General features: G+C 38.2%; 1 protein-coding gene across 3 annotated transcripts in view; it reads left to right on the top strand.

Annotated features, from left to right (window-relative positions):
- Positions 1-2,333: 2,333 nt before the first annotated feature.
- Positions 2,334-22,974, top strand: part of GLS (glutaminase) — a 75,325-nt gene continuing 54,684 nt past the window's right edge. For 2 of the 3 annotated variants that reach the window (XM_072812741.1, XM_072812742.1), the window contains exons 1-5: positions 2,334-2,917; positions 15,146-15,242; positions 15,599-15,720; positions 20,042-20,171; positions 20,888-20,967. In XM_072812741.1, the coding sequence (XP_072668842.1) occupies positions 2,496-2,917; positions 15,146-15,242; positions 15,599-15,720; positions 20,042-20,171; positions 20,888-20,967 (851 nt within the window). In that variant the 5' untranslated portion in view covers positions 2,334-2,495. The remainder of the gene's footprint in view (positions 2,918-15,145; positions 15,243-15,598; positions 15,721-20,041; positions 20,172-20,887; positions 20,968-22,974) is intronic. The other variant, XM_072812739.1, reaches the window with a different exon arrangement.

The raw sequence follows: 22,974 nt of genomic DNA, 5'->3' as shown, positions 1-22,974 counted from the left end.
TGCTGTGTGGGTGTAAAATGTTTTTATAGGCATAGATTTTGTTTTATATAATGATATAATTTAACATGTAAATGATTAATCTAATGGAAATAATAATTAACTCCAATTCATGGTTACCCAGTTGTCTTTGATTAAAAAACATAACGAGATTAAAAACAATAAAGAATTAAAGTATGAATGAGTCACGTTTTAATTTTATTTATAGTAGTTTTAAATTGCTGTCTGTAACTTTTTCATGGTTTTCGCAAAGAGGGAATTAAATTTCATCAGACTCTAAGTTCTTCTAAATATTAGGAGTAATGTGTCCATTTTTATCAGCTCATCTCTGAAAGTAGACACTGTAGAAAACAATCAATTACTAAGTTTGCTTTCCATGTTTGTTAAGTATACTCTAAAGTGTTTAAACTTTTAAACATTAGAAAGCAATTTCATAGGAAAATTAGAGAAACTAAGAGAAAAACCAGAAGGAAAATAATAACTGGATTTGTCAACAGCTTCGAGGTGGTTGAGAGAAAGGAGACAATCAAAACGGATATATCCAGTTATAGCTAAGAGGTCACACAACATTCAGGTGTATGCCATTGGCAAGTCCGATGGAAAGGCTAGGCATGGCTGCTGTTTGTCACCTTTCCTTCAGAAGTTCGTGTTCCTTTTCCTGAATATATTATTGCTTAACACTTCAAATTTTAGTGACAGGTGACAAATAGTAATAAAAGTCCTCCAGGTAATTCCCAGTTGTTTTGACTTCTTTTCTTAAAGGTAATTAAGTAAAAAAAAATTAAAAAAAATTTTAAAAAGGTGATTAGGTGATTTATGCATCATTATTTTTTCCAGGTTCCTTCCGGTTAAAGAGCTTACCAAAAACTATAAACATGGCAAGACTGCGACACGCCAAAGGTCACATAACCTGTAGGTACAGCCAGATTTCCTACTAATTCAGTGCTGTATTTTAAGGTTCACTACACCACTGAATCCGGCGATCAGGGAAGATCAGGGAATGACACCTGCCACACACACACACACACACACACACACACACACACACACACACCCTTCCTGTCTCTTAAAAATCATCCCATCACTGTTTGGGGATCCAGGCATCTAAACGTGATTCTTTCAAGAAATCTTCCAAACACGTTTTGTCGTGGAGCCGGATGAGAGGCAGGCCCCGGGAGGGGGGAAACTCAGTTCATGACCTTCCGCAGGCCCGACGGGGTGAGTGGCGGCCTGGTAGCAGGCCGAGACGACTTAGAGACCCGGTGTTCCGAGGCTCCCTAAGAGGATGGAGCAGGGCAGCCCAGGTGGCTCAGCGGTTTAGCGCCGCCTGCAGCCCGGGGCCCTATCTTAGAGACCCAGGATCTTAGAGACGCGGGATCTTAGAGACCCAGGATCCTAGAGACGCGGGATCTTAGAGATCCGGGATCTTAGAGACCCAGGATCTTAGAGACGCGGGATCTTAGAGACCCAGGATCCTAGAGACGAGGGATCTTAGAGACCCGGGATCGAGTCCCGCGTCCGGCTCCCTGCATGGAGCCTGCTTCTCCCGCTGCCTGGGTCTCTGCCTCTCTCTCTGCATGAATAAATAAATAAAACCCTTAAAAAAAATAAAGAGGATGAAGCAGCTTTTAAGATAGAAAACTTTCTGCGATTCTGCGTCAGAGACTCATTGCCGTGCAGAAGTCTCGAGACGCCAGGGTACAGAAAAAAAAAAAAAAAAATAATTGTTTTTAAAAGGGAAGCAGCCGCGCTGTGGCATTTCTGCCGGCCTCGCCGGATCCCCAGCCCTCCCGATGGCTAAGTCGCATAGCTCAAAGGATTTCGCTCATTTTTTCCAAAACACTTCACATCTGGGGAGGGGCCAAGCATGGAAAGTTTCAAGCAAACGTAACATTTGGGAGGGAGACGAGGCTCCCCGGCGCCGCCGTCCCGGGCCCGCGGCCACCGGAGGTGCTGCAGCCCGGCCCCGCCGCGCTCCGCCCGCCCCGCCGCCCGCGGGCCCCGCACCGCAGCCGCCGCGCCCCGCCACGGTCGCGCCCCCGGGACCCCGGCTCCGAACGGCGCAGCCTCGCGGCCGCCGCGGCCACACCCCGCCCGGCTCCCACGCCCCGCACGTCACCAGGCCCCGCCCCCGCCCGCCTCCTGACGCAGCGGCGCCCATGGAACTTGACCGCGGCGGCAGCCAATCAGAGGCGGGGTCGAGCATCCCAGCCAATAGGAGCGGGCGGAGGGGGAGGGCGCGCGCGTCCTCCCGCCCCCCAGCGGGCGAGCGCGGAATGTCTCGGGCCCTCCCCTGCGCTTCAGCCTCAGTGCGGAGTCGGCGGCGGCGGCGGCGGCTGGAGGAGCAGCAGCGGCGGGAGGAGCGGCGGCGGCGGCGGCGGCGGCGGCGGGGACCGCGGGACCGGAACCGAGACCACACCCACGTCGCCGCTCGCGTCGTCTCCTGCGCCCTAGGCGGCCGGCGGCCCCCGAGCATCCTCCGCTGCCGAGCCGGCGGCATGATGCGGCTGCGGGGCTCGGCGATGCTGCGAGACCTGCTCCTGCGGCCTCCCGCCGCCGCCTGCGCCGCCCTCAGGCGGCCACAGCCGCTCGCCGCGCAGTGCCGGCGTGCCCGGGGCGGGGGCCCGGCGGCCGCGCGGCTGCTCCCGCGGTGGGGCGGGGGCGCGGGCGCGGGCGCGGGCGGGGGCGTCCGGCCGGCGGGGCCCCCCGCGCGGGGCCTGTCGGGCTCCCCGTCGGAGATCCTGCAGGAGCTGGGCAAGGGCGGCCCGCAGCCCCCGCAGCCCCCGCAGCCCCCGCAGCCCCCGCAGCCCGGGGCGTCGCCGCCCGCCGCGCCGTCGGCTCCCGGCCCCCAGGACGGCCCCGGGGAGGCGGACGCGTTCGGCAACAGCGAGGGCAAGGAGCTCGTGGCCTCGGGCGAAAAGTGAGTGTCCCCGCGGCGCGGACGGGACGGGAGCGCGGCTTCGAGGCAGAGAAAGAAAGGGATGCCGGCGGCCTGCGCGGCGCGCGCCATGTGAGGAGCCGCCCCGCCCGCCCGCCCGCCCGCCCGGCCCCGCTTCCCTTCCCCTCCCCTCCCCTCCCCCGCCTCAGCGCGGCTGCCCGGCCGCGCCGCGTGCTCCCCCGCCCCCCCGCGGGGATGTCGCCTGACGTGGGGGCCCGCGCTTCCTGTGGGGACGGACGGCCGGGCGGCTCGCCCCGAGCGGGAGCGCGGTGCCGCGTGGCCCGGGAGTCGCGGCGGCGGGCCCGGCTGAGGCGACGGGCTGGGTCTCGCCTCCCCGTGGGTCCCCCGGGACCGTCCCCGTCGCTGCGCCGCGAGGCTCAGGCCCGCGGAACGTCTCCCGTGATTGAAACGGGCGCCTTCCTCAAGGCTTTCCAGCCGCGGGCTTTCCCGGACTGAGCCGCGTCCCCTCGGGAGACCGTCCGGGTGCGGCGGCCGGGCCCCGGGGGCGTCGGGGCGGCTTCCCTCGGGAGACGGCGGACGCCGCGGGAGCGACACTCGCGGAAGGTGCTTCCTGTCGCCTGTCGGGGCCTGGAGCGCGCGCGCTCGGGGTCGTCGGGTCCGCGGGGCCTCAGCCCGGGGCCCCGGAGCTGCAAGACGCGACCGCCAGTGTTCAGGAGTCGCCCTCGGGCGCCCGGGGCGGGGGGGGGGGGGGGGCGCTTGAGCGCCCGCCTTGGGCCCAGGGCGTGACCCCGGGATCGAGTCCCCATCGGGGTCCCCGCAGGGAGCCTGCTTCTCCCTCCGCCTGTGTCTCTGCCTCTCTCTCCGTGTCTCTCGTGAATGAATAAATAAAATCTTAAAAAAAAAAAAAAAAGTCGCCCTCGAAGGGCTGTATTCTCTCGATGACGCCTTCCAGTCGGTGTCTCTGCACTGGCTTTGCCGTCCCCCCTTTTTCACCTTTTTTTTTTTTTTTTTTTTAATCGCATGGGAAACTAGGCCTTTGTGATTTACATGTCTCCCAGAAATTTCTAGCTCCTTTGCCCTTGAATAAGAAATCCTCTCCTATCAATCACTTTGAAATACTTGAGCTCATGCTAATAACAAGGATGTGTTAAAAAATAAAAATTTAAAAATTAAAAAAGAGGTTCTGTACTGTACCCTAACCAGCGAAGAAAACGGGTCTAGAAAAGGGCGTCCTTCAAGAAGGAGTATTTGCTCAGATGCCCTGGGCGTTTGAATGACCAATAAGCTAATGTTGTTTATACGTTCAAAGGAGTTTATTCTTCTGCCACTGAAATTTGGAGCAATAGCTACACTGGCTCAGGAGCCATCCGGGTACAGGAGAATCCTGAGGGCTCTCAGTCCACGATTTAAAGAGTGAACCCCAGCTGCCTCCGGGCCGCATAAAGTTGAAGAGCACTGGCCTCGAGATTGCCAACAAATTTTTAAGTCTTGTTAAAGATGCTATTTCCTGAGTGCTCTGGTTTCCGAATGTAGCTTTCCTCCTCTGACTCCTTTTTGTTTCTGTGCTGTAAACATTTCTCTCGTTCTGAGAGGTCGCTTCAGTTGATCCTGTTATCCTTTCTAATGCTCAGCTTCCGAAGCATAGTTCATCCCTCCGTCAGCAAGCCATCTGGAATGCCAGGACTCAGGCCTCTGCCAGGTTTTATGGAGGATTATTAAAAGAAATAACCATGTGATATAATTAAATGAATTGACATTTTGCAAAAGGCTTAGGACAATATTTGATAATGTGTTAAACGCTACCTATCTGTTAAATAACCTGGCAACGAAATTGGTCTCTGAATTTTAGGCTCACACGTGAGAAATTTTTGTTTTTTGTTTTTTTTTCAGTCTCTAGAAAAAATTTATCTTGAGAAATTATTAGACTTATATGAAACTATTTGATTTGCACTGTTTATCTTTTTGGCGTGCTTACCAGTAGGCTCAAAGTGAATTTAATAACAATAGAAATTTTACTAATTAACGTGGCTGAGAAATTTGCTTTCCTGCTTTACTTGTTCTATTTTTTTACCCTTACCATATTATATTCTGGAAAGAACCTACGTATCTTTTTCCTGTAGTCAGATTCTTTGAACCAGCGTCATCCTAGGCTGTGCCGTCTGACTTTTTCTTTCTTTCTTCCTTTCTTTCTTCTTTTCTTCCTTCCTTTCTTCCTTTTCTTTCTTTTTCTTTCTTTCTTTTTTTTTAAAGATTTTATTTACTTATTCATGAGAGACAGAGAGGCAGAGACACAGGCTGAGGGAGAAGCAGGCTCCATGAGGGGAACCCGATGCAGGACTCGATCCCGGAACTCCAGGATCACACCCTGGGCTGAAGGCAGACGCTAAACCGCTGAGCTACTGGACTCTCCTTTTACAGTCAAGAGAGCTTGACTCTCTTCTTTTTTTAAATTGTTCTCTTTGCTTCCCTGGCTCTTTTTTGGGATTGTTCATTGAGTAAACTGTGAGGCTAAAAGCCTTAGCTTCTTTCTCACTTGTCTGCCTTCTCAACAGCATGTGCCTTCTCTCAGCTTTGACTCTTATGGTGATATTTGATCTTTTATCCAGATTCTTTTCTCATATTTATCTCTACACGTTTGATGACCCAAATTTAAAATCTGTATCCCAATAGTCATTCTTCTGTCCCATTTCAATCTATTTTGAAGTTAATTCTAGAGTTCAATTTCAAACTACTATTCTTCTTCCAGAATACCAATACAGATTGGAACGAGCACTATATCAAAATCACAAACCATGCTGTAGCATTCAGTATTCTTGATTAACCTTTATGCCAAGTGCTTGCCCAACATGGACATTTTATACACTTCTCCATCAAGCATGCCATGCTTTCATTTCTGTAAAGCTCAGAAATGTGTATCCTCTCTTAGTGAGTCCCTGAAAAGGACTAGCAGGTGGGGATGAGGGACATTTTTGTTACCTTTTGCTTGGGCCTAAGACAGAAAGGACTAGGCTGGGAAAACATCAGCACATGTAGGCTCTTTAGTAAGCAGGTAATTTACACAGAGTACAGTATTGACAATACAGGATACAGTATTCATTAAAACAACAAGATCATTTTTCCCCCATCAGATTGGGAGATGTTAGGTTAAATGATGCGGAGGGTGTGGGCAATAGGAACTCTTACATTGCTAGTGGGTGTATAAATTAGTTCAGCTAATTTTGGAGGGTGGTTTGATGGTATCTGTCAAAAACTGCATATCCATGATGCAGTCAGTAATTGAATGTTGGCTCATCTACACAAAGTCCTGGCACTTAAAAATATATTTTAAATTAAATGTGCATAATTAAAGATCTATCAAGGTGCGCCTGGATGGCTCAGTGGGTTAAGCGTCTGCCTTTGGCTCAGGTCATGATCTCAGAGTCCTGGGATCCAACTCAGAGCTCTCAGTCCTGAGTGGACTCCCTGCTCAGCAGGGAATCTGCTTCTCCCTCACTCGCTGCCTTTTCCCCCCTGCATGCTCTTGCTCTCTAAATAAAATGAAATCTTTAATATATATATTTATATCTAATATATTTCTATTAATCTCTAATATGTATTTATATAGATAATAATTCTTCACTATATAAATATGTATATAGTGAAAGCAAATATTTTCAGCTAGCTTCAGATTGTGTGACTTATTTTGGTAGTTCATATTTATTAAAGGGAAAGTGAGGGACAAAAGGGAAAGTGAGGGGAAAAGAATCATATTGTATGCTGTGATAATTGGATCTCAAAGTAAGATTAAATGCATTTCAGCAAACACTGAATTGGGTCTATACAACAGTACTGATAATGAAGTTGAGACACTATTTGACAGATACAGATAATTTCAAAGTGAAAGAGCCTCTGGAAATAGGTGACAAATTATCTCATCCTTTAATAATGCATTTGCTTTTAATTTGTAAAAGTGAACATATTTCCAATTCACTGAAAGTCAGGATTGAGAGTATATTTAATGGGGGGCTTCTCAGTGAACCCCTCTGATTTTATTTGTGATTCTATTAAAATTTTTTTGTAGGTTACAGTTTATTAGTGAGTTTTTGTTTACTTTTTAATGGCTAGTTGTAATGTATACCACAGTATTTTGGCAGCCTAATGTTTATATTAAACCACACACATCTATTTAGTCATAGAAATATCTGTGGTGATCTGTAATTAATAAACTGCATGCTTCTTATTTTTAGATGAAGTTCACTGAAAGCGTGAATTAGATCTCGAACTTTACTTTCTTTGAGTTTTAGCTGCTGCTTTTCAGGCCTTACTGTTTACAAAGAAGTCTGCCTGCCTCAAAATCAGCTAACTCAGGAAATGACTACCGAATTTAATTCAGTTTTTAAATGAGGCAGTAGGTAGGGAAAAGTAATGGGTGGGTGGGGCACTATTTTAGTCTAAAAAACCATAAATGTCATCTTGAAGAGAACTTAGCTGAAAATGTAGGTTTGAGTTTTTAAAAATTACTTGAAATATGTAAAAAGATATATTACTTCCTTGTGATTATGAAGTGAAGAAAAATTATGGCTGTAGAAACTGAAAGTCTGATTGTAGGATTTGCATTTCTTTCAGGCGCTCAGTCTTTAAATCCTGTATAAATCAAGGAGTTGCCTGTCTGCCCTTAACACCTTTTAAGTCATTTGCTAGTAAGAGGAATGCTTAAGAAAGTTGAGTAAGCATGTATTAATAAAAATAGTTACTAACTATTGATAGCTCTAAGTGAGTTAAATAGCTTGCAGGTAGACACTTATGTTATCCTGGCATCTACTCAGGTATAAAATTGCTTTGGTTATGAGACACGGTGCAAATGACTAATTATTGTGCTTAGTGATTTTCCTGGCTACCTACAATGGCAGTAAAAGCATGTTAATTTGTCCTCTTGGCTTCCTTTTGGGAAGTATTCTCTGGTTGGTATGTAACATTATTGCTTACTGATTACTAAAGAAAACTTTATAGTGAATGCTAATTTTAAAGCATGAACTATTGATATTGCATGATGAACAATAAGTTGATGGCTTTCAGGATTTGGATATATGTATATTTTTTTGCCTACTAATTTCCATTACAGACTTCTAAAGATTTTTTAAAGATTTATTTATTTTAGAGAGTGGGGAGAGGTAGAGGGAAGGGAAAAGAGAATCTCGAGCAGATTCTGCACTGAGTGTGAAGCTCCATCCCACAACCCTGACATCATGACCTCAGTAAAAACCAAGAACCAGACACTTAACCAAGTGTGCCACCCAGGTGCCCCTAAACAAATATATTTTTTAAATATATGATTTATTTATTTGAGAGAGGGAGAGGGAGAAGCAGATTCCCCTGCCAAGTAGGGAGCCCAACTCAGGGCTTAATCCCAGGACCTGGAAGTCATGACCTGAGCTGAAGGCAGATGCTCAACCCAAGTGAGGCACCCAGGTGCCCCTAAAAAAGATTTTTAAGTTATCATCTTCATGAGGGTATTCTGAGTGACACAGGCACTTAAATCCTTGGTTGGAGTTCTTAAAAGTAGAGACTTTTTGAGAACAGTTTTTAAATTACATGAAACTTTATATATACATACAAACTGAGTTGTGGAAAGATTTATTCACTAATATTTTTTAGCACAGCATTATGCATACTAGTGAAGAGTGGAGAAAAACTTGTGTTCAACATTAGTGGAATGGTTAAGTAAATTAGGGTACGTCCATCTGAGAGTCTCTTATTTAGTCATTTAAAATGTATATGGAGGGGATCCCTGAGTGGCGCAGCGATTTGGCGCCTGCCTTTGGCCCAGGGCGCGATCCTGGAGACCCGGGATCGAGTCCTACATCAGGCTCCCGGTGCATGGAGCCTGCTTCTCCCTCTGCCCATGTCTCTGCCTCTCTCTCTCTCTCTCTCTCTCTGTGACTATCATAAATAAAAAAATTTTTTTTAAAAATTAAAAAATAAAATGTATAGGGATACTTTTGGGGGTATAAGAAAATGGTAAGCCAAAAGTTAGAATACAAAATATTCTGTGTAGTATGATCTCAAGTGATACTTAAAAAATAGTGATACTTAAAAAAAAAAAATGCTTAGAAAAAGTATTCAAGGAAAATAAACTGAAATGACATAAGCAGTTGTAGATGGACATTGTTTTTCCTGCCTCTTTAGAGTTATTAAGATTTCTCCTTATAAGTATAGTTGACCCTTGAATAATGGGGAGGTTAGAGTGTCAAGGTGTCGAGCCTTGCCCTGGCCTAACTTAATTACTGATAGCCTGCTATTGACTAGAAACCTCACCAATAACTTAAACAGTCAATTAATACATATTTTATTATGTTTTATGTGTTATATGCTATATTCTTGCAATAAAATAAACGAGAAAAAATATTTTTTTTGTTTTATAACAAATTAAAAGAATTCAGATAATTAGGCTTTATGTGTAAAATGTGTGAATATAGATGCTGTGTGTGTGTATATAAATATATCCTAAGTGAGTAAAGTTTAAAGTCTTTAGGGGACATCTATTTTTAGCAGCTCAAAACTGAGAATTAGAATAGGAAGTGACTTTAAAGACATCTAATTCCACCTGATTTTACATATTTTAAAAGTTGGCCACATATACTAAATGGCCTAACTAAATGACTAAAGTTCATACAATATTAGGACTTAGTTTTTTCATCCCCAGTTAGGTCAACAAAATACTGTACTGAATTGATTACTTTTTTAGGTACAAGATTGGAAGAAACCTGAAAACCTCATCTCTCCAGCTGATGTTTTTTCTCTTCTGTTATATACCCTGCAAATTGTTATTCATCTCTGCCTGTTTCCTTGACTAGAATTTTTTACCTTAGAATATATAGCACTTTCCATTTTCAGAGCTGTTTTGTTTTTGTATAGCTAAAGTCGGCCTTTCATTAACTTATACCTATATATTTTAGTTATTTCAAAGACATCATTTCTAGTATTGCATTAAAGTGATTACAGTAACAATTCACATAATATCTGTATTTTTACAACTAGAGTGATGTATTAAAGGACACTTGACTGAAAGAGTAGGTGGTTAGACATCAGGGACAGCCTGGCCACTTCCTCACAGAAAGATAGCTTTGGTGCTTCTTTGGCATGCTCTTGAGTATGGTTCAGTAAAGTCCAACAGAACAGCAGCCCTTATTTAATACAGTCTCATCCTCACTTCTTGTACAGGATGCAGTTTTAACAAGGTGGAACAACAGTTTAGTTATCTAGCATAGTTCCCCTATTAACATTTTGGTTAGAAATTCTTCAGTATGTAAGGAGTCTTATCTTTCATTATTCTGAATGAACTCCAGGTATTCCTCCTAAAATGGACGGCTGATTACTGAGTGTAGTTGGTGTGGTATACCAGGAAGTATCCAGGACTGGAAACCAAAGACCAGCTTTCCAGGACTAATTCTGGTCCAGCTGCTTAAGAATTGTGTGACATTAGACATGTTGCTTGGCTTTGAGACTCTGTCCTTATCTGTAAACCTTATTTGAGCACATAGGTTTTAAGATAGGAGATTCTTTCCTAAAGGTAAAGACTTACAGGATGTAAGGTTTTGTTTCTAAATTACACCATTAATTAGCCTTGAGGCAAAATGATTTGGAGAATAAGCAGAATTCATCACTTTGTCAGACTTATATGATACATGGTCAATTCCCATCAGTTCACCTTTCAATCCCATAGGTTTATTTAATTAATTACTTTTTTTGAAGTATGATTGACATGCAGTATTATATGTGTGTACAACCTAGGGATTCCATGTTTGTATGAATTGGGAGCTGATGGCAAGATAGACTTCTTGCCATGTGTTGCCATGTGTCACCTTACAGAGTTGATACAATATTATTGAAGATGTTCCCCAGGCTGTAAGTTACATCCTCATAGCTTATTTATTTTATAACTGGAAGTTTATACCTCTCAATCCCTTTCACCCATTTTGGCCTCCACCTCCCAATCCCTCTGGCAGCCACTACTGTTCTCCGTATCTATGAGTCTCAACTGGTTTAATCTGCTAATTTCCTGGTGTTGATGGACACTTACCAGTCAGATTACTTTAAATTCAAAATGATAAACTAAAAACAACTCCCAAGTTTTTTTAAAGGTCATTGTTTTAAAATAACAACATAAGTAAAAATACCATTCTTTTGGATTCTGTTGATTTTTTTTTTTAACCTAGTTGTGGGGGGATAAAAAGGTTTTGATTATCTAAAAGGTTTAGCAGACCATACTATGTATTTGAGTTACATGGGGTTGACCCCCATAAAAAAAAAATTAAGGAAGGTAATACACCAGCCTTGAAGGTTTATAGTTTAGAGAAGTCAGATAATATGAAACATAATTTAACAAAAAAGAACAATATAGTTGGTTTCAATTTTTTCTTCTCATTTTGTAGTTCTTAGTAAAGACTTGCTTTTTATTTTTCTTCTTTCATTTGATACTAGAGTTTTTAACTTAAAATTTTGAACTGGTGAGGGAGAGTTGCAGTATTCCTCCTAGTTACAAAGTATACTTCCTTGATTTCCCCAATCCATCAACACAAAATTAAATGCTTAGGGCAGCTTCCCTGGCTCAGCGTTTTGACGCTGCCTTCAGCCCAGGGTGTGATCCTGGAGACCCGGGATTGGGTCCTGCATGGGGCTCCCTGCATGGAGCCTGCTTCTCCCTCTGCCTGTGTCACTGCCTTTCTCTCTCTTTCTTATGCATAAATAAATAAAATCTTTAAAAAAGTTAAATGCCTACTTTTACTTCCTAATACGTTTCTTGTGCTTCTAGTCACAGTACTTGCCACACTGCTGTAGTCTTGGCTCTCCTGGATAGCATCCTTACTCTTATTCATTTTTATATCCCCAATGCTTAGTACATAATAGGCTGTATAAGAAAAGTACCAAACAAACTTAGTGATGCAGCCCAGTTCATGCTAAAAAGAATGGAAAATCTGGTTGGGGGAAGCCCTCTAAAATGATTGATTAAAAGGATCATTGATGGCCTAAAGGGTTAGGAAAAGGAGGTTCATAAACAGAAGGCTTCTATAGAAAAAAAATTAAAGATGAGATAGGATTTATTTACAGGTTTGTGAGTCTAATTAAAAATAAGTTGGGGCTCTTGGGTGGCTCAGTTGGTTAAGCACCTGCCTTAGGCTTGGGTCATGATCCCAGGGTCCTGGGATTAAGCCCTGGTTTAGACTCCCTGCTGACACTCCCTCTCCCTCTACTGCTCTCCCTGCTTGTCTGCTGTCTCCCAAATTAATAAATCTTAAAAAAATAATTAAAAGTGATAAGTTAAGAATAGGTAGTGCAAAGCCAAATATAGGGAACTGAATACCAGACTGGGGAGCTTAAATTACTCCTTTGGAGTAATTTCTTCCTGTTTGAAAGTTTGCCATTCGTTTTTTCACCAGAGTGTTGAAGCTAACTTATTCTCAGATCAGAGTCAGAGGATTTAAATGCTGAGATAGGCAGTACATTTTTTAAAAATCAATTTTGACCCATTTATTTTGTGAGCACATCTTTTTAGAGATGACTTGAATCTCTCTTATATGGATAAAAATTAGTCTCATCCAAAAGCAAGTAAATATTAACCTTTTTCTAGCTGTGACAATAACATGGTCATTGAAATTTTTTTGTGCTCTGTACCATAAGCTAAAGAAGAGTATATGTTACTTACTTAGCTTTTAGGCAAAGCAAATACCATTTACTGGTGTGGTAGATACATAGAAAGCTTATTCTGCAGTTTTTTAAAATGACAAACTACCGGTATCTGAGGTTTATTTGACAAACCATTTTCTGTAAATAATTGGTATGTTCTTTTCCACTGATGTTTTGATGGCTAGCTCAGTTTTTTAAAAAATATTAAGCCATCAGAATTGTTAAATGCTGTTTAATGATTTTGGATCAGGGTAAGATCTAGAAAAATTGAACCTTATGAAAATAATAACTAGCTAATAAATTTGAGAGCCAGTATACTGTAATGGTGAATAATTTGGACTCTGGATTCAGGGAACTAGGTTCTAAACCCATTTTTGCCACTGTGTAGTCTTGGAAGCTTCTTGACCTATCTGAACCTCTGTTTCCATTATATATATAGAAATTCAAATTGAAATCCAATAAAAAATTTTAAAAAGAAATTCATATTTCCAGGATATGTTATTAAGTTATGATAATCCGATGTGTTAGTTTTTAAAAACTTTGGCATGAAATTGATACATTTTAAAGGTCACTCTAAAAACTAAAAGTTGTTGTAACAGCTTTTATTATTATTTATTTTATTTTTAAGATTTTATTTTTTTTATTCATGAGAAACACAGGAGAGAGAGACAGAGGCAGAGGCAGGCAGAGGGAGAAGCAGGCTCCGTGCAGGGAGCCCGATGTGGGACTTGATCCCGGGTCTCCAGGATCATACCCCGGGCTGATGGCAGCACTAAACCGCTGAGCCACCTGGGCTGCCCTGTAACAGCTTTTAAAGCAACTTTAAATGATGTTAATACCAACATTAATGTTTCTTTCAGGAGAAATTTTATATGTGCATGTAACACTGTTGATGTTCTGTGAGCCAACATTATACTCTGTTGTCTTTTAAGATAGAACTCTATGGACTGCTAATAATAGGGAAGTAATTACATTAGGAAATTAGTACATATGGTCTTACTCAAGTATGGAACAATTAAGTAATTGGGTAATCCAGGAAATATTTAGATACCTAGAAAAGTTCTTTTTAACAGTACAAAAACACTTTTAAACAGATTTGAGTTGTGTAACAGTTTATTTTACAAAAGTAATATATACAGTTTTCCCGTGAAACTTGATACTATACCTATGGCTAGTACAGAATTGTTCTCCATTAAGTTCTAAAATTAAGAAAATGAGTATTCCATTCCTCCTTTTTTTTTAATTTTCTCTCTTTCTTGAAATACAGATTAAAGTTTTCCAGAATATTTTACACACACAGACACACGTATTTGTATTTCTCCCTCCTGTTTTAATAAATACTGATAGGTGAGGAAGAGATCATTTAACCTTAGATTTGTAATCCTTGTAACATCACTATAATATTTAGTAATTGATATTTAGAATATTGGAATGTGTTGATTATAGTCTCAGAGCTAAAAAAAAACCTCCACATTTTATAAGTTCATTATAATTTGTTTACTTGAAAGCTTTTCAATGGATAGGAAAGAATTTCTTATTTAATTGTTTGGTTAATTATGATACCTTAAACTAGTTTATTAGTTAATTAAGATTTTAATGTCTTTTTTATGGTAAAAAATTTTATTCTAACAGTTGTCTTTGTGATTTGTGGCATTTAGTCTGTATATGTAAGCCTAGATCACTTTAGAAATATTCACAATTACCATCAGTTGAGTACTTATTCTCTGCCAGTCAGCATTCTAAATGTATTGAACGTTTGAGTCAGCTGATCCTCACAAAGACCCTGAGATAAGCACTATTATCTCCTCTCAGATGAGGAAACTGAATCATGGAAAGGTACTTTAATTTATCCAAGGTGACTCCACTAGTAAGTATTATAGCTAGGATTCAAAAACTGAATTTATTGTCCAGTACGTAATTGCTGTCTCTCCCAGATTTTACAATTAGGTTAACTATTTTAATATATAAATATAGTCATTGGGGACATCTGCGTAGCTCAGTGGTTGAGCCTCTGCCTTTAGCTCAGGGCATGATCCCGGATTCCCGGGATCGAGTCCTGCATTGGGCTCCTTGCATGGAGCCTGCTTCTCCTCCCTCTGCCTATGTTTCTGCCTCTCTGTCTCTGTCTCTCATGAATAAATGAAATGTTTAAAAAAATTAAAAAAAATAATAAATGTAGTCATAATATTTAAAAAAAAATAAAAACAGAAGAAAGTGTTGACTCTTCTTACCTGAACATTTCCTGATCTCTATAATTAATATGGAGTGTTGTGTTAGGCTATACAGAGGGTAGCACCGTAACAGATGACTAGGCATTAGTACCACTAGAAATGGTAATCAAGATTTTAAGACCTGGGATTAAAAATACCTGTATTCATGAATAAATCCTCTTTTACTTTTTCAGTGTGGTTTCAGTAATACTGGTTTGATTTTGGTAAATTTGCATTTATCATGACAGTAGTCTTGATGATTAGATTAGCTCAGCTGTAGTCTGATTCAGTGATTGATTGTTCAGTGATGAATATACCTAAAATCCATTAGACGGTTCACACATGGATTAATTTTGTTTTCTTTTCTCCCCTTTAGTAAAATAAAACAGGGTCTATTACCTAGCTTGGAAGATTTGCTGTTCTATACAATTGCAGAAGGACAAGAGAAAATACCTGTTCATAAATTTATTACAGTAAGTTTTTATATTTTTCTATCCTAAACTTTTTAAAAATAGTAATACGGAATAAAAACAGTAATATTGAAATGTAGTTTTAAAGGTCATCTGACATGTAGATTCTGGCTGACACTGTTTCTCTTACTATGTTTTAAATTTTCATCATGCTCATTTCAAGGTAATCAGTGAAAGAAAATGAAAGAAACAATGACAAACTTGTCCAGAAAGTGGGTAATAGTGACACTAAAATGCCCATATACATATTCAGGTCCTGGGTAGAAGTTTTTATATACAGGAATAAAAACTTGTAGTTGGAATAAGCATATACATTATTTGCACTATGTATTTACAAACTCTTATTTTTTTAAAAACAGGCACTCAAATCTACAGGATTGCGAACGTCTGATCCCAGGTTGAAAGAGTGTATGGATATGTTAAGATTAACTCTTCAAACAACATCAGATGGTGTCATGCTAGACAAAGATCTTTTTAAAAAGTAAAAATTTCTGCCAAACCTTTAATGGTGATTTGCTATGCTATATGCTGATTTTTCTTTTAAAACAAAATTGCATTTTTGAAGGCCAGTGCTTCCTGTGTAACTGAAAAAAGGGGGAATTTATAAACATCAATTGCTTGAAGAACGTGGTGCGCATAACGTTCTATATTACATAGGGGCTAAAAGACTTCCTTGAAACTGCTCTGAGGCAATGTAGGCATGGATGTTTCCAATTTACAGTATCTGGAGATTGCATTCAGTTTGAAGAGAGCACATTCTTGTAATAGCTTAAATTGATCCTCCAGTTCATCTGCATGTATTAATAGGCTTTTTCAGTAGGGTCTCTGTTTCTTTCCTACAAGGTGACTTAGATGACATCATAAAATGAGAAGGCTTCAGACAGCATGTATTCCTTAGATTTACATATCTCCAGTGTCTGCTTCTCTCCTCTCTTCAGACATATTAATACATAGGCTTTTGACTACTTTTTTTTCCCCTTCAAAATATTTAAAAACTGAAGACACTTTGGATATTAATGCCTTGATTTGATTGAATGAGCATGCTTTTTTTGATTTTCCTATATTTGTTTATTTATGATTTATCTTCATTAATGTATTCCTACTTGTCTGACTTCTTAATGATTTAAAAGATAATATGTTTATAATGAATCCCAAGGAGGTAAATCATATTTTAAACTTCTAAGAATTAGGTAAGAACCAGTATAAAACTATAAACACTACTTTAACCCTAGCCTTTTTCTAGACCATGGGGGTAAGTTGAGGTAGATCCAAAGAATTCCAGCATCTACCTTGAAAATGAATTTTCATGTATATGTGTATTTTTACTTATTTTTCTTTTATTTTCTTTTGGGGACTTGATTTGTCCGAGATATCGCCTAGGATATCCTAGAATATTAAGTCATTTGAAGGTATAAGTATTCAACTGAGGTCCTTCACAGAGTTTCCTGGCCTGCTTTGAAGCACTGCTGATAGTTTTGGATTCTTATCTTTTCACCACAAGACTCTTGATCCTGCTACTCAGCTGATCTTATAAAGTATAGATTTTAGGTTAATGTTGGAATTCATGTTAGGAATTTTGAATCCTCAAAATATGTTTCTTTGTGGAGGGGAGGAAATAATTTATGGTTAGCTATGCCTTTGCAATAAGTATTATTTTTAGTGTTCGTGAACTGTCTGAGCAAAGTATTCTTGATTATGGTGCCTTCTGAAGAGTTAGTTTAGTGTATCTGAGAATGAGGTTGTCAGAGATGGGTGGTAAATCTGTTGATAATAGGCATGAGGAATTGCTTTGGAATTTTAAATGAAAGCGGTATTTTATACCTTTTTAGTACTGTTTAAAATTTTTTATGCTTTATAAACACATTGTTTAAATATGAAATTAAAAGTAACTTAAATATACTGATCATGAAGCTAGAAAACATAAGCATAAAGTTTTCTGCCCATAATTACATAAAAGAATAGCAATTACCATATTTTAAATACTAATCCAATTTTTAAAAATTGATGATTGTGATATAGGCAGTTCCCAACTTGACAGATGCTTAGTGTTTTATATGAATAGGCAGTGGAAAAATCTCAGTGTATAGGCATAATTCTTTTCATCTCTAGAATGAAGTAATTAAAACGTCTGACTTGGTTGAAGTCAGTATTTTGATATTTTACTTAAAAAACCTAAAAAACATTGTTGGTTAATATATTTAGCCTTTGAGGGTAATCTGAGAAACAATTGTTACATATGATTTTTTTTTTTTTTTAAGGGAAAATTAGTTCTAAGCATACTGTTTGGAGCATAATCTATTTGAAAGTTGGAGACTGCCTGTACCCATTTAGTTAATTAATTGTTTTTAATGCTAATAATCCTTAAAACTAATCGAAGTGGAAAAATTGTGTTGAAAATGAATGCCTTATTTATTTATGCATTTTTTAACCATACAAATATTAGAACTATTTTTATGTGTGATCATAATTCTTTTGGTCTTTTCTGTTTCGGAGGAAAATGAATGATAGTCTTTGCATTTGTATATTGCTTGATTTTTCTATTATGTTATTTTACTGATGAAAAATTGTGAGATACTCTGTAAAACATGTGCATTATAGTTAATCATAAACTTCTAAGATGAAAAGATGATTATTATTTCCAGTTTACTGATGAGCAAATTAAACAAAGCATGAGAAATTTGTGACTTGCTGAAAAATATGAGCCCTTCCTTCTCAGAATTCATTTTTGTATAGGACTTCTAATTTTCTAGTTCCATTCATGACATCTGTATTCACATAACTCCCAATGAAAAACATTGACTACCTGTAATTTCCATCAGTTTGCAGTAGACACTGAATGGTTACATTGCTTGTGTTGGCCACAGTAATTCACCTGAAGTCAGTTACCACAGCTTTACCAGCACCTTCTGATAGAGGGCTAAAAAACAGCAAACCAGTTTCACTGACTGTACAGTTTTGTTAATTATAAAGCTTCCTTTTAAAAGTGCTGATTAATTTTAAATAGTTAGTTAGTAGTAAGTTAATAATTTTAAGTTTGTTTGGCAGTCCTCGTGTTTTTTCACGTTTAGCTTTTTGAAAAATTGGGATTTAGGTTTGATACAGATAGAATGATCTAAGATTAGGAATTGTCTTCTTTTCTTTTGAGAAATGTGTTCTTTAGTGTACATTTCTTACAACTCTCATGTCCAAATTGAATTGCTATTTATTTTTTAAATTTTTTGAATTGCTATTTAAAACATCAAATATTAAATCAGTGGCACACTTAATTTTTAGATTAACATTGGAACTATGAGAAAATTTATCAAAGTTTATTGAAGTAAATATTTGTTATCTCTAGGATGTCCCATTATTTCTCTTTTGGTTAATAATGGAAAGTAGGACTATAGTTTTTTCATGCTGTATTTGGGGCACATCTTCATCATTGGAAATAACCTGTATTATTTTAAATCAATAATTTTATACTGACCAAGTGAGTATATTCTCTGATTTTTAAATTAATAGTTTAAAATGAAATCTGGCTTTTAATTTTAATTTGATGTTTCATTTAGAACAATTAAAATACTGAGATATGAAAATTTCTCATTCACCACAAACTAAAAAATACTGAGTGTCTCGTTCTTCTTTCTTCATTTATCTATTTATAATTGATGCAAGTTATTTACTTGCAGGTACAGTTTTCATACCCATAAAGTAAGGAAATCATCTTTCTCAAAATGTTGATGTTTTCAGGGTTGAACAGATGAATAGTATTTCAAACTCACTTAAAAAAAAAAAAAGCCAATTTGGATGGTTTTTTTCTTCCCAAAGAAGCTAATATAGTATCACATCATTGACCTTTGAGGAATCCAGTTACATAACTTACCATAGTTAGTGGCTTAAGTTTCTCTTACTGAATTACTGAGACTGTTGAGAAGATGAGCTTAGAAGACGGTTCGCTGTAACATTACAAAGCTCTTCTTTATGGTTAGATTAATATACTGGTTTTCTGGCTTAAGCACTTTCTAGAACAAAGCAGAATGTTCAAATCATTAGATTTGAATCCTGCTCTCCCATCCACATGGTTTAACATATCTTTTAAAATAGTTTTTAACAATGAGACCTTTTTATTTTACAATATATTATATATCTTATAGTGAAAAAAAACAATATGATTCCATGTTTTTGGGTATTCATATGAAGTGAATTACTATACTACTTCATATATAATTTTATTTAAAATTATACATTACTATAAGCAATTTAATAGGTATTTTCTAATCTAAAGATCTTATCTCCATTTGTTAGCTGGGAAATAGAAATTTTTCAAACTGTAATTCAGGGAAAATATGTTAAAATATAAAAAGTTTAATTTTTTTTATGAAATACTACTAATAGTTATATAGGAACTGAGGAATATATGCCTGAGGTTACCTAATGGATAAACAAGATTTCAACTATAACATTATTACAGTCCAATTTTTGTTAACCAGATGTCATACTGAATGCTTGTCATCCTTGGTGGCCTAAGAAACTTGTCTTTAGATGCTCTTGATATTTACCCTGGTAGATGCTCTGCTATTTTAATCTTTGACACAATTTTTAGGCAATTTATTCCTTTAACTTGTTCACAGCTTACAAGCAACTGCATGAAAGACCGCTTGAAGGGAAGAAAATAATACAGAAAGTATAATTTATAGATTTTTAGTTACATAAAATGAGTATTTTCTCTATTGTTTAAATACTCTCCTAAGTAATACTGTTATTACCTAGGACTAATATTTGAAAGGCACCTAGTCAATTAATGTTTTTCTCACATTCCACAGATGTGTTCAGAGCAACATTGTTTTGTTGACACAAGCCTTTAGAAGAAAGTTTGTCATTCCTGACTTTATGTCTTTTACCTCTCACATTGATGAGTTATTTGAAAGTGCTAAAAAGCAGTCTGGAGGAAAGGTAACATTTTTGATGTGAATATTTTCCTAAACCAGTCAATTTATTTAGCTTAACTTGTATAGAAATTCAAGTTGTAGAGTTTTCTTGTCCTTTGCTAGTTAAGAAATTTAAGTCAAGCGAAACTACTGGATTAAATACTTTAAAAGTATTTTAAATATTCAGCTTTGTTGTTTGGGCTACAAAGAAGTCTTAAGAATTCTTTTTGATTTTCAGATGATGGAAATGGCTTTTACCTCTTTCATTAATAATAAGAGTATTTTAAGAATTTCTATGGATGTGATATTCTCGAGCATTAAGTCTTAAAAATTCTCTAAATAAAATACTAAGGACTATTTTATTTTTTCTTTGTATTGAAGGTTCTTAGATAATGAAACCCTGCTACCATGACTTTGATTAAAGAAGTTTTCTATTTCTTTAACTTAAAAAAAAAAAGTCAAATCTTAGTTCTTCTTTTAGACTGTGCTTTCGTAGGAATTGAGAATACATTGGAAAACGTACAGGGTGATGGAGACTGGCAGAAATCAGTTAGATCTTATCTGTAATCCTCAAGTCTTTGTTGCCCTTAGTTTTTATGAATGTTATTATAAAAGACCACAAACCCACTCTGTGCTATAAAATAATTCTTCATTAGTGGAAGCTAACTTAAAGTAAATTTTTTGGTAGAAGAAATATTATCTGCCTATATTCTGTTAATTTTTTCCCAATATTTTGTATAGGTTGCAGATTATATTCCTCAGCTAGCCAAGTTCAGTCCTGATTTGTGGGGTGTGTCTGTGTGTACAGTAGATGGACAGAGGTGAGTTTATTTTAAATTCATGAAAACCAACTTGAAGCCTTAAATTTTGTGTAACAGTGAGCATGAGGGAAAATGGTGGTGGTGGGAATTAGCCGTTAACATAGGAATTCAAGAAAGAAAATAAGTTTAGATTTTAATTTAATTTTTAAAAACTCAAATGAAATAGTCTATACTAAATTTTATGAGGCATATCATCTCATTCACAGTTGTAGTCTTGTTGTTTAAGTATTTATTGTTCAAGTACCTGCAATTATAATTTCATTAGGAAAAGCAGACTTGTCAGAACATGAAATTTTTCACTAATGTATTGACCACTAATAAAATTGGTTTCCATTTTTCAACTTAACATTAGTTACTCAGCCTCCCACTGCCTTTGTTGCTCATGCTCCTGATATAAGTGCCATGATTGTTAAGACAGTATAATATGATAATGGGGTATTTCTGTCTGTCATTTGCAAAGTGAAAAGTCATTTTCAAATTTGCAGGATCTCATAAAATCCATGAAAGCAATCTTTGGGAAGTGCTTATACTATAGGCAGAGCTACTGACAAATGACGTCCTAGTAGCAGAATTATAAAAAGGATAATGATGTGAAGGCACTTCAAAGAGAATGATTTGGTTTTAAAATCAATGAATTACATGAGGCCCTTGAAAAATTAATGAAATTCTGGAATTTTTTTTTTCAAGAATGACTATTATGCCGTGAGTCGGATATTAGGATTTATTATCATGTTATAATTTGGTTTTGTCAAGTCAGGAAAATTATGCCAAAAAAGAAAAATCCATTTTTTAAATTCATTTGAAGACTTAGCTCAGAATTATAACTTTTGTATTCCTTTTATGTTTTCTTACTAAGGTATTATCTCTTTTTAAATAAAATGTTACTTACATAAAATAAGGTATAAACTCCTAAATGTATACAGCTTGATGAATCCTATGTCAGTGATGTAATTTTATCCTAAATTTTGTTAAAACTACAAGTCATTTAGCTTTATAATTCTCAGTCTTCTATACCTTCCAAGTGATATTTTTATTTTTACTAATCATCTTCTTCAAATAATACAATAAAAAGACATAATGGCTTAGTCCATTCATTCTTAAGGTATCTTGAGGCTCAAAATTCATCTAATACTGGCAGAGGTAAAATTAATACCTGGGTCTCTTGTAGTTTGCCGTTCTTTCCATTGTGACAGACTTCTGTTCTCATCTGGGCCTGTAAAATGTACTAACCACTCCTCGTGTGTTGAATTAAATGGGTGATATGAAAGGACATAAATACATGAGAAGACATGGCTTTGTTCTTATGAACCAAATTCTAATAGGGAGTGAGTCCTGTTTTTGTATTTGGAGGAAATGATAATGCAAGGCTTGCACATGATTTTTCTCTTAAACATTCTCTGTGTGTAGAGATGATTTCTTAGGTTACTTATCTAGAGAATTTTAGAAGTTGACTTTGGATTAGAACATACATATATTTTTTAATCCAAAGGTAATAAGGCAGGTACTTGCCAGATTTTAGAATGATGGTCAAGTTGAAGTCAACAGTCTGAATTAGAAACTATTTATAAATATGGTAGGAAGCACATATAGTTTCCTTATCTATACATTCGTATTTATATTCCATAACATACTTAGAGGTAAGTTGCCCTCTGATGTTTCTTTGCCCTTTGATACCTCCTCTAACCTCATTTTGCCCAGGGGTGGTTATCAGTAGTACCCAGTTTCACTATGAATGAATTTCACTCTGAATGAATGAATGTTTGGTCTGTATTGGGACATAGTCCAGGGTACTTGGGATGCCAGTGAATAAAACAAAGATCTCTGTCCCTGTGAAGCTTACATTATAATAGGGTCAGTCATTTTTTCCATTTTTAAACCTATTCTGTACTTCAGGTGCATTCCAATTTGGAAACATAAAGCTCTCTTTTTGTTCCATTGTTTAGATACATGGTAATAATGGTGCCATTCATGCCAGCTCCAATACAGTTTATAAAACTGGGTGCTGTT

The sequence above is a fragment of the Canis lupus genome, chromosome 36 (genome assembly GCF_048164855.1).
Source record: "Canis lupus baileyi chromosome 36, mCanLup2.hap1, whole genome shotgun sequence".
Lineage (NCBI taxonomy): Eukaryota > Metazoa > Chordata > Mammalia > Carnivora > Canidae > Canis > Canis lupus.
This window is presented reverse-complemented; position numbering and strand designations above follow the sequence as displayed.